The 15,888-nt window shown below is 44.7% G+C and overlaps 1 protein-coding gene across 1 annotated transcript in view; it reads right to left on the bottom strand.

Moving 5' to 3' along the window:
• The window catches only part of LOC115472548 (growth arrest-specific protein 7-like), a 32,602-nt gene that overhangs the window by 6,570 nt on the left and 10,144 nt on the right, over window positions 1-15,888 (bottom strand). The window contains exon 2 of the mRNA XM_030206844.1: window positions 2,670-2,759. Coding sequence (XP_030062704.1) covers window positions 2,670-2,759 — 90 coding nt within the window. The remainder of the gene's footprint in view (window positions 1-2,669; window positions 2,760-15,888) is intronic.

Raw genomic sequence — 15,888 nt, 5'->3', positions numbered from 1 at the left:
CATGAGGCTTCAGGTAAAAAACTGAATATGAAATGCGGATATCTTCAGTAAGAAGTCAGAACTACTCTCTTGGGAAACAATAGCAAATAAAGGGGCCTCAACGGTCCTGAAGTACCCTCTTGCCACAATGAATATGCATGAAAGAGATTTGCATACAATGGAGACAGTGTACGCAATTCAATTTCATGCACAATCATTGTGGATATCCTGAAAACCTGACTGGCAAGGGGGTACTCCAGGACCGACTTCGGAATCACTGCACTAAGCCCTAACATGGGTTTAGAGCACTAAGGGGCCCTGTTACCAAACTGCAGGAAAAAGAGGAGAGAGAAGGCAGATGCTAGATGGGAGAGAATAGAGGGCTCAGGCTGGATGGAAGTGGGAGAGTGAGGGAAAAAATGACAAGCTGTAGGTAGATATAGTAAAAAAAAAACATGGGAAATTGACGACTGTATACCAGGAAAGAATTAAATCTGGACAGAGGCAGAAAATTAAATTGAAGAAAGCTGAAAGGAAAAGGAGAAGAAAGGAGAGGAAATGACAAATGGACAGGAAATCTTGGCAAGAGAGTTAAGAAGACAATGAGGAAAGCAGAATTAGGAGACTGAGACCAACACAATTAGAAAAAGTAAATGGCCAGACAACAAAGGTAGAAAAAATTAATTTTATTTTTAGTTGTCACATCCCTCGCTCCCTCGGGCAGCTCCTCTGCGGGAAGCAAGGGCCGGGAAGAAGGACCCGCAGCCATGGAGGGCTTACCTGATGGTTTCCCGGATGGGTGCCGGTTCCGGGTGCAGTCGGGGCCGAGCAGATGCCCATTGCGGCGATGGTCGCCCTTCTTGAGGCCGCGGCCGAGAGCCGGGGCTCGCCTGGCTGCCCTGTCCGGGGCCGAGCCCGTAGGCCGGCGATCGCGGCTTCTGGGCTCTCGGTCGCCGGCTATGGGGTCTGTACTTGCGCCAGCGGGGAGGATGGTGCTGAGACGCGATTCTCTACATTCGGGCGCGGGAACCTGAAGCTCCGCCTCAGAGGAACCGGATTGGGATGCTGGTGCTGTAACCCCGCCTGAGAGGCCGAACGGAACCAACCAGAGGGATTTCTTCAGTAGCCGGGTTCCGATTGGCCGGCCATGTCAGCTGGGGCTGGGCGGTTGAATGCTGACAGTATTTAAGGAGCGGGGCTGAAACAGGACGTTGCTTCAGGTTCTGTTTCCCAAGGCCAGTCTTTGTGTGTTCTGTTTCAGTGCGTTCCCTTGCTCCCTGGTTTGACCTCTGGACTGTTTCTGGACAACTCTGTTAGCCGCCTGCCCTGACCTGTTGCTGGTTTCCTGGACTACTCTGTTAGCCGCCTGCCCTGACCTGTTGCCGGTTTTCTGGACGACTCTGTTAGCCGCCTGTCCTGACCTGTGGCCCATTGTTGGACTTCTCTGATTTCTTCCTGTCCTGCCCGCTCCCGGGTCCGGTTCTGGGTCAGTTCGTCAACCCCGCGGTTCCGGAAGTCCCGTTGGCCGCCTGCAGCTGGGGGCTCAACCCCTGGTGAACAGCGGTCGTCGTGGGTGAAGACTTGGGGTTGCACAGCTGTCCTCTGAGGTCCTTCGGGGCCTTGCGGGACCTAAGGGCTCACCTTCTTTTCAGACAAGACATTAGTTCAAAATAAAGTAGTGTGGTAGCTGTGTTAATAAATGTAGAAAATGGAAATAAGGTGCTATCTCTATTGGACTAACCATTAAGCCACTCCTCCTCTATTTTGGATGTCTTGCATTTAGACGTCTTTTGTTCGAAAATGGGCCACAAAAAGGATGTCCAAATCACAAGACATCCATAGCATTTTTGAACACAAAAGATAGACGCCTATCTTTTCGAAAATAACCTTCTTACCTGTTCAGAATTTGGACGTTTTTGTAAAACGTCCAAATTCTGATTTAGACGTTCTATCGAAAATGCCCCTCTATGGATTTTTCCTCCAGGAACTTGTCCAAACATTTTTTTAAACCCAGATACCCTAACTGCTGTTACTACATCCTCCAGCAAAGAGTTCCTGAGCTTAACTATTCATTGAGTGAAAAAATATTAGCTCCTATTTGTTTTAAAAGTATTTCCATGTAACTTCATTGAGTTCCTTTTGGAACAAGTAAAAAATTGATTCATTTCTACTGATTCTACACCACTCGGGATTTAGTAGACCTCAATCATAACTCCCCTCATCCGTCTCTTTTCCAAGCTGAAGAGCCCTATCCTCTTTAGCCTAGAACCTCTCTCAGCTACTTTAGAAGTCTGGGCCCTGCGGCTATGTCCATTTTCACTTTTCTATAAATGATTGAAACTGAATTAAAAAAATGCTACAGGCTGACATACTCATGAGTGACTTTTTTGGCCGCCCTTATCTCCCAGCAACTTCTTGTTCTGAACTCTCTGAAACACTGAGGAACACTGTGTCTTTCCAAAATTAAATTATTTATGACTGATTTTATTTTCCAATAAAACTTGATCTATAATATCAATAAGATTCTTTATGATGGAACGGTATTAGTCCAACAGGAACCCAGCCTTCCATATGACTAATAGAAGATAATGCTGTGATGGTTCAACTTCACACAATATAACCTACCATGAACCAAATATACTAACTTGACAGAAACAAATCACACAAACCCCACCTGCTATATAACTTACCCAGAAGTAATCACAGTAACTCCACTCATTGGGCTTCAGAAGCTGTTGTTCTGGCATTGTGTCTGGATGTGGGAATGTCACACAGTTTATCTGGAAAAGAATGAAAAGCAATGTCACTTCCTAATGCGTGAATGAAGTGGTTGGGCTGAAGAGAGCAGAAAAAGAAGGACAGGTAGAGACTGCAGGGAGGGGAGAATTAAAGTGAAGAGGAAAAGAGGGGTAAGTGACATAGGAAACATTTTAGTGAGGGGAAAAAGTTAGAGAGGAGGGAATGTGTCAGTACAAGAAAAAAGAGTATAGGAATGAAAGGAAGGAATGAGGAACTGAAAGAGAAGGAAGATAGCAGAGTGAACTGCTACAAAACTTTGGATTCTCAGTGCCAGTATCTTTCTGTCTAATATTAGCACCCATATCTCTACCTCAGGCACCATCTTAAAAATGGATTTGGAATATTACTACCCCCCTATATCCTACATTACTACAGAAGAAGTTTTAATTACTGCTTGCAATTCATTAACTTGCATGTTTGTAAACCTCCTTTGGACAATATTTCATTGGCGTAGCCACGGGTGGGCCAGGGCCCACCCACTTAGGGCTCAGTAGCACACATTCAGCGGTAGCTGCTAGGGATCCCAAACTCCGCCAACTGAAGTCTTCCCCCTGATGGTAACGAAAACAACACTCTCCACTATACCGGCACCTGCACATGCTTGGTTTTTTACAGCATGCCTGCTGCAGCCTGCCAAGGTGGAAAGAAGTGTTTTCCCACCATCTGAGATATTTTTTGGTGGGGGGGGGGGGGGGGGGGGACAACACTTGGTGCCCACTGACTTCTTTCCCTTGCCCACCCAAAATCTGTTGTCTGGCTACACCCCTGCAGTATTTATGTCATGTGTTTCCAGGGCTTAACTTATGGGGGGGCTGAGGAAGAAGGGTTACCTTCGAAAGCTCATCAAAAAAAATGTATTAAGCTAGTCCAATACAAAAGGAATCATCTTATTTTCTTTTCTTTGTTTTGTTTTATTTCTATTTATTACTACTTCTTTCAAAACCCCAAAGCAGAGGTGTTCTACTCCTGCCCCTCCCTAAAGGTCGCGACAACCATTTCAGGGAGGCAGTCGCAGTGGGCAGGAGTGAGTCAGCATTGCTCCTGCGCATTTCCTCACTGGACCACAAGGGAAGAGGAGCAGGTAAGTCTGCAACCATGGGGAGAATGGGGGGGGCTTGCTGTCTGGGGGTGGGGATGGAGGGGGATACAGCAGGGGGGTCCTGCTTTACTTTGGAGAGGGTGAGAGAGGGACTGGGCATCAGAGGGGGCAAATCATCTTATGCGAGTCACAGCCAATATTCAGCCAGGACCCACATAAGCTTCAGCATCTAGCATCTGAGGAATTAGCCTCGGACAATCAATGTAAGTGGCTGGGCATGGCCCAGCACTGAATATCTGGGGTTAATTCTGCCAATGGTGGGCAGCGTTTAAAAAAGAATGTTGACCATCATGGGCTGGATAATGACCCATATGTACAACTAGGTGGAAACAAATGAAAGCTTGGCTTTTAACATTAGTTTTTGTAGGGAAACTGTAACTAGATGGAGTGCTATAATACATCTCTTGTTATAGCTAATCTGAGTGGTTCAAGAAGATAAGTACCGTATGGCCTATCTAGTCTGCCCATCCATGCCATCTACTTTCCCTATCACACCCTTAGAGATCCTATGTTACTTGTCCCAAGCTCTCTTGAATTCAGATACCACTTTTGTCTCGACCACTTCCACCGGGAAGCCCTTCCACAAATTCACCAAGAGGGGCATAATCGAACTGCGCTGGCCAAATTGATGGGCGACCATCTTCGGGGCCGGCTCCACGAAGGGGCGGAGCCAAGCGTATTTTTGGCGAAATGCAAGGCATTTGGTTGTGGGAGAAGCCAGCATTTGTAGTGCACTGGCCCCCCTGACGTGCCATGACACCAACCGGGCACCCTAAGGGGCACTTGTAAAAAGTTTTAAAAAGAAAACAATTAGCTTCCAGGTGCATAGCACCCTTCCCTTGTGTGCTGAGCCCCCCAAATCCCACCCAAAACCCACTGGCCACAACTCTACAGCATTATTATAGCCCTAAGGGCTGAAGGGGGGCATCTACACGTGGGTACAGTGGGTTTTGGTGGGCTCACATTTACTACCACGTGTAACAGGTGGGGGGGATGGGCCTGGGTCCACCTGCCTGAAGTGCACTGCACCCACTACAAACTGCTCCAGGGACCTGCATACTGCTGTCAGGGAGCTGGGTATGACATTTGAGGCTGGCATACAGGCTGGCAAAAAATGTTTAAATTTTTTTGTGTGTGTGTGTGTGGGAGGGGGTTAGTGACCACTGGGGGAGTCAGGGGAGGTGATCCCTTATTCCCTCCGGTGATCATCTGGTCAGTTCAGGCAGTTTTTTGGGACTTGGACCTGAAAAAAAGGGTCCAAATAAAGCGGACTAAATTCTCGTGAAGGCCGGCTTTCTTTTTTCCATTATCGGGTGAGGACGCCCATCTCTTAACCACGCCCCCGTCCCGCCTTCACTACCATGCCGACACGCCCCCTTGAACTTTTGCCAGCCCCACAACGGAACGCAGTTGAAGCCACCCAAAATCGGCTTTTGATTATGCTGATTTGGCCGGATTCAGGAGATCGCCGCCCATCTACCGATTTGTGTCGGAAGATGGGCGGCGATCTCTTTCGAAAATCAGCTGGCAAGTATTTCTTCAGGTTACTTCTGAGTCTGTCCCCTTTCACCTTCAACCTATGCCCCCTCATTCCAGAGCTTCCTTTCAACTGAAAGAGACTCGCCTCCTGTGCATGCCACATAAGTATTTAAATGTCTCTATTATATCTCCCTTCTCCCACTTTTCTTCCCAAGTATACATATTGAGATCTTTAAGTCTGTCCCCACACGCTTTATGACAAAGACCACTACGGCCCTCTGGACAGACTCCATCCTGTTTATATCTTTTTGAATAGTAACCTGAAAAATATTTCTGTTTTTAACAGACTTTCCGTTCCACTGTTCCTAGTGTGGTCATTGCAACAATTGTGCAGCCAGGAGTCATGTTTATATCTTTTTGAAGGTGCGTTCTCCAGAATTGTACACAGTAATTCTAAATAAGGTCTCAGAGTGTTCTACAGGGGCATCATCACCTCCTTTTTCTTACTGGCCATTCCTCTCCCAATGACCCAAGCATACTTCTAGCGTTCGCCATCAACTTTTCTATCTGATTGGGCATCCTAAAATCATCACATAGGATCACACCCAGGTCCTGCTCCTCTTTCACGCACAAAAGTTCTTCACCCCTTAAACTGTACTGTTCCTTCGGGTTTTTGCACCCCAAAATTTATAACCCTGCATTTTTTAGCATTAAATTTTAGCTGCAAATTCCAGACCATTCCTCTAGCTTCCCTAAGTCCTTCTTCATGTTATCCACACCATCAGGAGTGTCTACCCTATTACAGATTTGGTATCATCTGCAAAGAGGCAAATCTTACCAGACAGCCCTTTAGCAATATTGCTTACAAAAATGTTAAAAAGAACTGGTCCATGACCCGAACCTTGTGGCATATCACTGGTAACATCCTTTTCCTCAGAATGAGCTCCATTTACCACTACACTCATCGCCTTCCACTCAACCAGTTCCTAAACCAGTCACTTTAGGGCCCATTTTCATTCTGCTGAGATTTATCATATTTGTTATTTTAATGCTATATAGTGCTTTCTGATGCTATATCAAGTCATTGCATTAAATTTACTTGTTTTCAAGTTTACTTCATTGATTGCATTTTATGCTTACATTTGGTCATTTTACTATTGTTATGTTGTTAACATAATATTACATTGTGTATATCAAGCTAGGAGCATAGCAAGCCTGGAACTCACCTTATGCTACATGCCCCCAAAAACTAACAGCATACCCCCACTCTGCCCACTTTTGACATGTTGGCAAGGGAAGCCAATGGAAGGACACAATTTTCACACCCAATTTCCCTTGCACCCTGTGTGGCCACACTGGTACACACAGCTAGCAGCAATCAAACACAGTGAAGATGACAACGAATCCACTCAGTAAATGGTGCTATAATCAAAACAAGGCACAATTCGACATGGAACTGTGTTTCGGCCACCTGACCTGCATCAGGAGTCAATAAAAAGCTCTGTATTAACAAATACAAACTTTCATATGTACAGAAAGTATACAGCAAAAGGTAAAATATACATACATATATATATATATATATAGAGAGAGAGAGAGAGAGAGAGAGAGAGAGAGAGAGAGAGAGAGAGAGAAATACACATATAAATATGTGTGTGTCCCAGATAATGGAGTATACTATCTGGGACACACACATATTTAAATGTGGTGAAGGAAGCTATTAGAGTTAAAAGAAAATCCTTCAGAAAACAGAAGAAGGATCCGACTGAAAATAATAAGAAACAGCATAAGGAATGGCAAGTCAAATGCAAAGCACTGATAAGGCAAAGAGGGACTTTGAAAAATGAGATTGCATTTGAGGCAAAAACACATGGAGGGGCATTTTCGAAAGAAACGTCTAAGTCAGAATCTGGACGTTTTACAAAGACGTTCAAATTCCGAAGTGGGGAGAAGGTCATTTTTAAAAAAGATGGACGTCCATCTTTTGTGTTCGAAAATACCATGGATGTCCTATGATTTGGATGTTTTGCGATTTGGATGGCTTTGATTTTCTGCCATTTTCGAAAAAAAAACGTTCAAGTCTAAATGTCCAAAGTCCAGCCATTGGGACGTAGGAGGAGCCAGCATTTTTAGTAGACTGGTCCCCCTGACTTGCCAGGACAGCAATCAGGCACCCTAGGGGGCACTGCAGTGGACTTCATGAAATGCTCCCAGGTACACAGCTCCCTTACCTTGTGTGCTGAGCCTCCCAAATCCCCCCCAAAACCCACTACCCTCAACTGTACACCACTACCATAGCCCTTATGGGTGAAGGGGGCAGCTATATGTGGGTACATTGGGTTTCTGGTGGGTTTTGGAGGGCTCACAGTTTCCTGTACAAGTGTAATAGGTAGTGGGGGTATGGGCCTGGGTCCACCTGTCTGAAGTCCACTAAACTACTCCAGGGACCTGCACGCTGCTGTCATGGACCTGAGTATGACATCTGAGGCTGGCATAGAGGCTGGCAAGTAATGTTCTTCAACACACTTTTTGGGGGTGGGAGGGGGTTAGTGACCACTGGGGAGGTCATCCCTGATTCCCTCCAGTGGTCATCTGGGGCACCTTTTTGTGCCTTATTTGTAATAAAAACAGGTCTAGCTCAAAATGTCTAAGTTTTAGTGCTAGACGTTTTTGCTTTGTTCCATTATGGCTCAAAGACGTCCAAGTCTTAGGAACGCCCAATCCTCGCCTTGAACACACCCCTGATACTCCCCCTTGAGATTTGGACATCCTTCTGACGGACTTTGGCGAAAGACGTCCAAAATGAGGTTTTGATTATACCAATTTGGACGTTTCTGTGAAATGGATGTCCAAATGCCGATTTATGTCACTTTTTGGACGTCCATCAAAAATGAGCCTGATAGTAAAATCTTTTTTAGGTATATTAGAAGCAAGAAGCCGGCAAAAGAATCAATTGGACTGATAAATGACCGAGGGGTAAAGGGGGCACTCACGGATGACAAGGCCATAGCGGAGAGATTAAATTAATTCTTTGCTTCGGTCTTCACCAACCAATGCTGTTTTAGCAATGATGCTGGAGGATTCACCGATCCATTGTGTGGATTCCCTCGTCATATGATTGCAGTCATATGAATTACAGCAAATATGTGAAGAGGTATCCAGTTCTCAACATAATTTGCCCCTGAGGCAGCACATGTATGGGCGAAACACGGCCTGTGTCGGGCATTGTTGGTTGAATAAATTCATCTTCATATAGATTTCTTCATCTGTTCTGCTTTTTGTGTCTCCATCTTGGATCTTGCAGATAGACTGCCCTGTTGTCTTTCACCATTCTACTACATTTCTTTGAAGGGGTGAATAAACATGTGGTTAAAGGTGAGCCGGTTAATATTGTGTATCTTGATTTTCAAAAGGCATTTGACAAAGTACCTTCTGAAAGATTCCAGAGGAAACTGGAGAGTCATGGGATAGGAGGTAGTGTTCTATTGTAGATGGAAAACTGGTTAAAAGACAGAAAATAGAGAGTAGGGTTAAATGGTCAGTATTCTCAATGGAGAAGGGTAGATAGTGGGGTTCCCAGGAGTCTGTGCTGGGACCACTGCTTTTTAACATATTTATAAATGATCTAGAGATTGGAGTAACTAGTGAGGTATTTAAATTTGCTGACAACACAAAGTTATTCAAAGTTGTCAAATCACAAGAGGATTGTGAAAAATTACATCAGGATCTTACAAGACTGGGCATGCAAATGGAAGATGATGTTTAATGTGAGCAAGTGCAAAGTGATGCATGTGGGAAAAAGGAACCTGAACAATAGTTACATGATGCAAGGTTCCACATTAGGAGTCACCAACCAGGAAAGGGATCTAGATGTCATCGATGATGATACATTGAAACCCTCTGCTGAGTGTGCGGCGGCGGCTAAGAAAGCAAATAGAATGTTAGGTATTATTAGGAAAGGAATGGAAAACAAAGATGAGGACATTATAATGCCTTTGTAGCGCTCCATGGTACGACCACACTTCGAATACTGTGTGCAATTCTGGTCACCGCATCTCAAAAAAGATACAGTGGAATTAGAAGAGGTACAGAGAAGGGCAACAAAAATGATCAAGGGGATGGGACGACTTCCCTATGATTAAACTCTGGAATTCTTTGCCAGAGAATGTTGTAAAAGCAGTTAGCTTAGCGGGATTTAAAAAAAGGTTTGGATAGCTTCCTAAAAGAAAGTCCATAAGCCATTATTAAGATGGACTTGGGGAAAATCCACTGCTTATTTCTAGGATAAGCAGCATAAAATATATTGTACTGTTTTGAGAACTTGCCAGGTACTTGTAACCTAGATTGGCCACCATTGGAAACAGGATGCTGGGCTTGATGGACCTTCGGTCTGTCCCAGTATGGCAACACTTATGTTCTTATAGCCATTTTACAAATTGAAATGTCCAAATTTTGAACTGGTGGAGGGGGAAGGGAAAGAAAGGACATGGATGTCTGTATAGCAGCATTCTTAGAAAATGGCCACACAGACATCTGTGTAGAACAGAGGGGAAGCCTAGTGGTTAATGCAGTAGACTTTATTATAAACCAAGGGACCCAGGTTAAAATCCCACTTGAACTCTTTTTTTTTTTTGTAATTGTGAGCCTTCCAGGGAACAGAAAAATAGCTACTGTACCTGGGTTCCTTGATCTGCAGTCCATCTAACCACTAGGCTACTCCTCAAATCTGCTTCCTGCTCTGTTCAGAATGCCAATAATACCTGAAGCTGTCATACAGCCTGGTATCCCCTTCTGGTTTCACTTTCAGGAGACAGGGAGGGGGACAGTAACCACTGGGGGATTAAGGAGGTGTCATGCCTTAATTCCTCCAGTGGACAACTGCTCATTTAGAGCACCTTTCTGTAACCTGGATATCCCTGACACAGGTCTACATAAAAACATCCTTCTTTTTAAACATGGACGTTTCTTCCTCGTTGGTAATCGCTGTTGGATGTCCACATTTCAAGCCCTCCCTAGTTCCACCGAAAGTATGTCCAGATCACGCCCTCTTGCTGTTTGAACACACTGCAGTGTTGGATGTCCCTCTTCTGCCTTTGCAAATTGGGATTTGGACGTCCATTCTGGCCTTTTCCTCTGATAAAAGATAAAAAAAATCAAACAGCCCAATTTGTGTTACAAGCAGACAGCGAAACTGCTCTCAATATGGTCTATCATGTCCACATAAGGAACATACAGATATAAACTGAGCTTTCACAATTTGTATAATCTAAAGAGCCCTCAAGATTTTTAGGTAGACCCAGGAACAGAATGTTACTATAATTGAAGAATTTCAAGACAAGACTGCAGCACCAATCGAAAGTTCTGGGGATCCAAAACCCCTCTCAGTTTGCACAGTTGCCTACATTTACAGAAAGAGATACTGAGAACCAACTATTTGTTCTTTGCATTACATCTAATTATTAATTTTTACTTCCAAACTGTGAACCACTGATAGAACAGGAATCTGTAACCACAGTATTACTATTGAATTTGTTGGGGGTTGATGACCTCCCAAATTCAACCAGAGGACTTCTGTTTTCTTTAGATTCAGTACTAAATGAACAGCTGAATCCAGTTGGTTACTATTTGAAAACAAGAAATCCGGAGAGCTTTAGGGCTGAGGGTTTGTTTGAGAGAGAAATAATAATTTGTATACCATCTGTGAAAAAAAACATTTGTATCTATGCATTGTTAATGAGTTAGCTATTGGCTGCATATAAACATGGAAAACTACAGCTGTCAATGAAGATCCCTGCGGCACACATGACTTCACCTACTTTCATGTAGAGTCGACTTTCTGCCATACCACTTTTGTTGGCAATCCTTCCCAAGATTTGGAAACTATTTAAAGACATCTCCCACAGATTTGTGATGTTGGGTTCTGTTTGTTTGGTAGTTGTCCTCATATAGGACCCAATACTCGGCCAGCAGCGCTCGGTGTTTCGCTGACTGCAGTTACCATTATGTCCAGAAATTCTATGTTGGACCATGTCCAGGCTTCAGCATTGAATTTCTGGGTTTGCAGAACTGACTAAAGCATAGGCAGTTAAGCGTAATATTCTGCACTTAACCAGTTATGTGGCACTACATAAAGATAGACAGACAAAAAAAGCAATACTGGGCCTTCATCCCTTTCTGTCTTTCCTTGCAACGAAGAGACTGACGCACCACGGGCTGTGTTCTGCCGGCAGACGAACTACGGGTCCCAGAATGCTCCAAGCGCCAAGTGTGTGGCTTTGCCCTTGAACGAGCCCCACCAGCCAGGGGTACATGCTGAAGTCAGAGTTAAAGTGGGCAGCACAACCTCTCTGTGATAAATCCTTCTTTCTGCCTGATGTCAGCAGCAGGTACACAGCCTGGTCTTCTGTGAGTATCTTGATCCAGAAAGACCTCGTTGTCAAAACCCACAATCCCGCCAGACCCCTGAGGCAGGCATTGTTTTACGCCGAAACACAGCCCGTGTCAGGTCATTAATAAAGAATTTCAATTGTCCCAGTCTTGAAGGCCCAGAATTGCTTTTTTTGTCTGTATACTTTCTGTGTATGCTGTATTACTCTCTCTATTTGTGTACTACATAAAGATAGGACTGACTTTTATACGGTCCTATTTATGCAGTTACCTTAACTGGCCAAGTGCTGGCTCTACCCCAAATGCCCCAAAATAGCTGGTTTTCAGTTAGCATTAACTGGACATTTTCAGTGGCATTAACCGGTTAGGTACTGCTGAAAATGAGCAATTAGCACTGAACAAGTGATTTAACCAGTCAGGAGCCATTTCTGGTCAGTTAAATCACTTTGAATATTGACCCGATATGTTTTACTAAATATACATATTGGGGATCATTTTCAAAATAAAAAAAATGTAAAAAAAAAAAAAAAACATCATACGATCGCAGGATGTTTTTCTCTCACAAACATCCAAGTTGCAATTTTCAACACCCCAATTTTAGAGGTTTTGCTCCAAATTTCAAGGGGGTGTTGGGGGCGTGTTTTGGGTGGGACAAATAGACTTTTTCTGCAATAATGGAAAAAAAAAAAAAATGTCTAGGGCCAAAATTAAAACATTTTTGGCTAGACCTGTTTCAATCATGACTAAGTAGCCAAAAGGAGATGGGGCGATAAGAGCCCAAAAGCTCCATATCTCTGCCAGGCTTGGGTAGTACCACAATGCTAGCAAGCATCAAGGTACCTGTGGGCTGCCCAGAGCCAACATAGTGCTTGGAAAGGATCAATGATGTTAATCCCCAGAATCTTATAATATTCAGGCCCCAGACCATCCAGGCCAGGAGCCTTAGCTAACTTAAAATGCTTGAGTGCTTCTTGAATCTCAGTCCCAGAAACTAGTGCACTGAAGCTCTGCATTTGATCCAGAAACAAGGATGGAAGCTGAAATGCTCTAAAAAAAAACTCCTCTCTCCCAGCCACATCACAAGAAGTCTTGTCGTATAAAGACTGGTAAAAATCCACAAACACATCCTGAATCTCAGACTCCCAAGTGGACTTTACACCAGAAGCAGTCTTTATCCTGGTAATGACTTGCTTGGCAGCCTTACTCCTGACCAATGTGGCCAAGAGCCTACCCGCTTAATTTCCCCAATGGTGAAGGTTATACAGCTGAATATCACGCACTGCTTGTTGATTTAAGATCAGATTTATTTGTTTCCTAAGTGTCATGCCCTGGAGAGAGGTGAGCTCTCGGGCCATCCCCAAGGATTGGAGACAGAGCCGACGTAGACCCTAACCAACTGCCGTTCCCCAACAGTTGAGCCCCCGGGTTTGGGCAGCTGGTTGGACTTCAAAACAGTCGGGCAGGGTCAGAAGGGTATGGAGGTCAGCGGGAGTGGAGTGTAGGTCAGATCAGGCATCAGACAGGAGGAGTCAGATACCAGGCATGGGTCAGAGGAAAACAGAATCAAATGAGCAACTCACAGGAAACCAAGGTGTCCAGAGCCGTTGCTGCAGCTCTGAATGAGACAGCAGGATCCCGCTGATGAAGGGATGGTGTCTGACGTCATGCATGGATCTCCCACATGGTACCCGGAAGGACAGTCCTGCCATGACCCAGAGTTCCCATCAAGAAGAAGTCATGGCGGACCCAAAAACTCAGCCCCGAGGAGCAGCATGAATCAACCCCCAAGGAAGCTGGTTAGAGAAGCTGGTATGGAATGACGCTGTTGCAAGAGCACAAGACGTTCCTGCTCTCGTGCTTTTATAGTATGCACAGTATACTCTATGATCTTCCCGCGTAGTTCTGCCTTGCCCACTTCCCAGTACACAACGGGGTCAGGCTCCCCAGCATCATTATCTCCGAGGAAGTGGTTCCATTCCAAGAATGCCTGAAAATCTGAATCCATGTATAATATGGGATTCATCCGCCACTCCTCAGAGGACTGTCCCCAAGAGAGGCTTAAGTCCACCCACACCATACCATGACTGGACACCACTGCATCGTCAACGTCTGCCACCATTTGCAGTCAACAGAAGGGAAGAGGAGAGGAGGATATAATCCAGACGAGCATGTACTTTGTGGAAATGAGAAAAAAATGTGTAATTACGATCATCCGGATGAAGCACTCACCAGATATCCAAGAGGACCAGTTCATGCACAGGGAAATTAACTCCCCTCCCCTCCAATCCCCTTGGGCACGCTTTTGGAGGTTTACAGTCAACAAGTGGGTCAGACATTTTATTAAAAACCACACTCACTACCAACTGGTAGTCTTGTAACGGGGCCAGAGCAGCCAACAGGGTGGGAAAAAATTTATGAGGATATACATTTGGGGCATAGATCGAACACAGCACCATGCGCTTCCCCATAAGCTCTCCCATCCAAATCACAAAACGACTATCCAGGTCAGATATAATCTTATGCCTCAAGAAATCCACCCTTTTATGAATTAGAATTGAGATCCCTCACTGTCTGCCATTGTAGGATACAAATGCCAGCTCCCCAACCCAATCCCTCTTTAATTTGTTATGTTCCAAATTGGTGCAATGTGTTTCCTGCAATAACAAAATATCCACCTTCAAACACTAACTATAATTTAAGATCTTCGTGCGCTTTACAGGACAATGAATCCTGTCCACATTCAAGGTGGTTACGTGCAGGTCACCCATCCCAAAAATACCAGCGCTTCAGTAGTTTTATAGACAACAGTATTACAAAATAAACTGGAGACTGCAGCACCCCAGCTAGACCTTCCTAGTACAAGTGCAGCAGGAGCACAATCATACAAACATAAACTGAATGCTACCCAATGACATGGAGTCCCCCCCATCCCACAGTCCCCCCAAGAAACAGCCCCCCTCCCAGGAATCCCCACCCCATACCCACCCCTAACATCCCAAAAATACACAAGCCACATCAACACACAGACCAACATCCCATACATCCCCTGCCATTCACACCCCTCCCTCTGTCCAGTTCCATAATTCCCCTAACCCAATCAAAGCCCACATCCCGCCCAGTCCCCCTCCCCCACAGCTATCACAATATATCTAATCAAATTAAGGAACTCTCCACTGGAAGAATACAAATATAAGCCATAGGTTAAAAAAAAGTATAATGAACCGAGCAAAAATACAAAACTCCAATTGGTCCTTGTGCTGGTCTTACTTCCCAACTACTGTCCAAGCACCTGCCCATCATTTATTTTAGTTACATTTGTACCCCGTGCTTTCCCACTCATGGCAGGCTCAATGTGGCTTACAAGGGGCAATGGAGGGTTAAGTGACTTGCCCAGAGTCACAAGGAGCTGCCTGTGCCTGAGGTGGGAATCGAACTCGGTTCCTCAGGGCCAAAGTCCACCACCCTAACCACTAGGCCACTCCTCCACATAACACAGCAACAACCATGAAATCACTTATGTTTTGTTTTGATTTCATCCTGTTTCCGTATAGAGATCCTCTGTGTTCATTCCATGCGTTCTTGAATTCTGTTGCTATTTTTGTTGCCATCGCCTCCGCTAGGAGGGCATTCCAGGCATCCACCACCTTCTCCACGACAAAATATTTTCTGATGTTACTCTTAAGTCTACCACCCTGCAACCTCAAATCATGTCTTTTAGTTCAACCACTTTCCTGTCTCTGAAAAAGATTTGTTGATATATTTCAACATCTCTATCATGTTTTCCCTGTCCCTCCTTTCAACTAGGGTAAACAGAGGTGCAAAAAAGAGGCCAATATATCCAAACATGGATTCTAACTGAAATCATTTGTGCACTTGTTAAACAATGCCTCCTTTCTTCCCTTCCCCTTATTCCTCCCCCTCCCATTTTTAATCTCCCTGTTTCTACCTTTTTCCTTCTCCTTCCTTCTTTTCCCTTTTCCATTTTTCCTCCCCATCCCTCTCTCCTCCTTCCTTCATCCTTCTCTACCTTCTCCTTTCTTCTCCTTCTCTTTCCTCTCTTTCTTCTCTACCTTTCTTTGCCTCCCTTTTCCCTTTTTTCTTGCTCACTCCTTCTCCTTCTTTTTCTCCCCTTCCTTTTCCTTTCC

The sequence above is a fragment of the Microcaecilia unicolor genome, chromosome 6 (assembly GCF_901765095.1).
Source record: "Microcaecilia unicolor chromosome 6, aMicUni1.1, whole genome shotgun sequence".
In the NCBI taxonomy this organism is placed as follows: Eukaryota; Metazoa; Chordata; class Amphibia; order Gymnophiona; family Siphonopidae; genus Microcaecilia; species Microcaecilia unicolor.
Note: the sequence above shows the minus strand (reverse complement) of the source record. Positions and strands in the feature narration are given on the sequence as shown.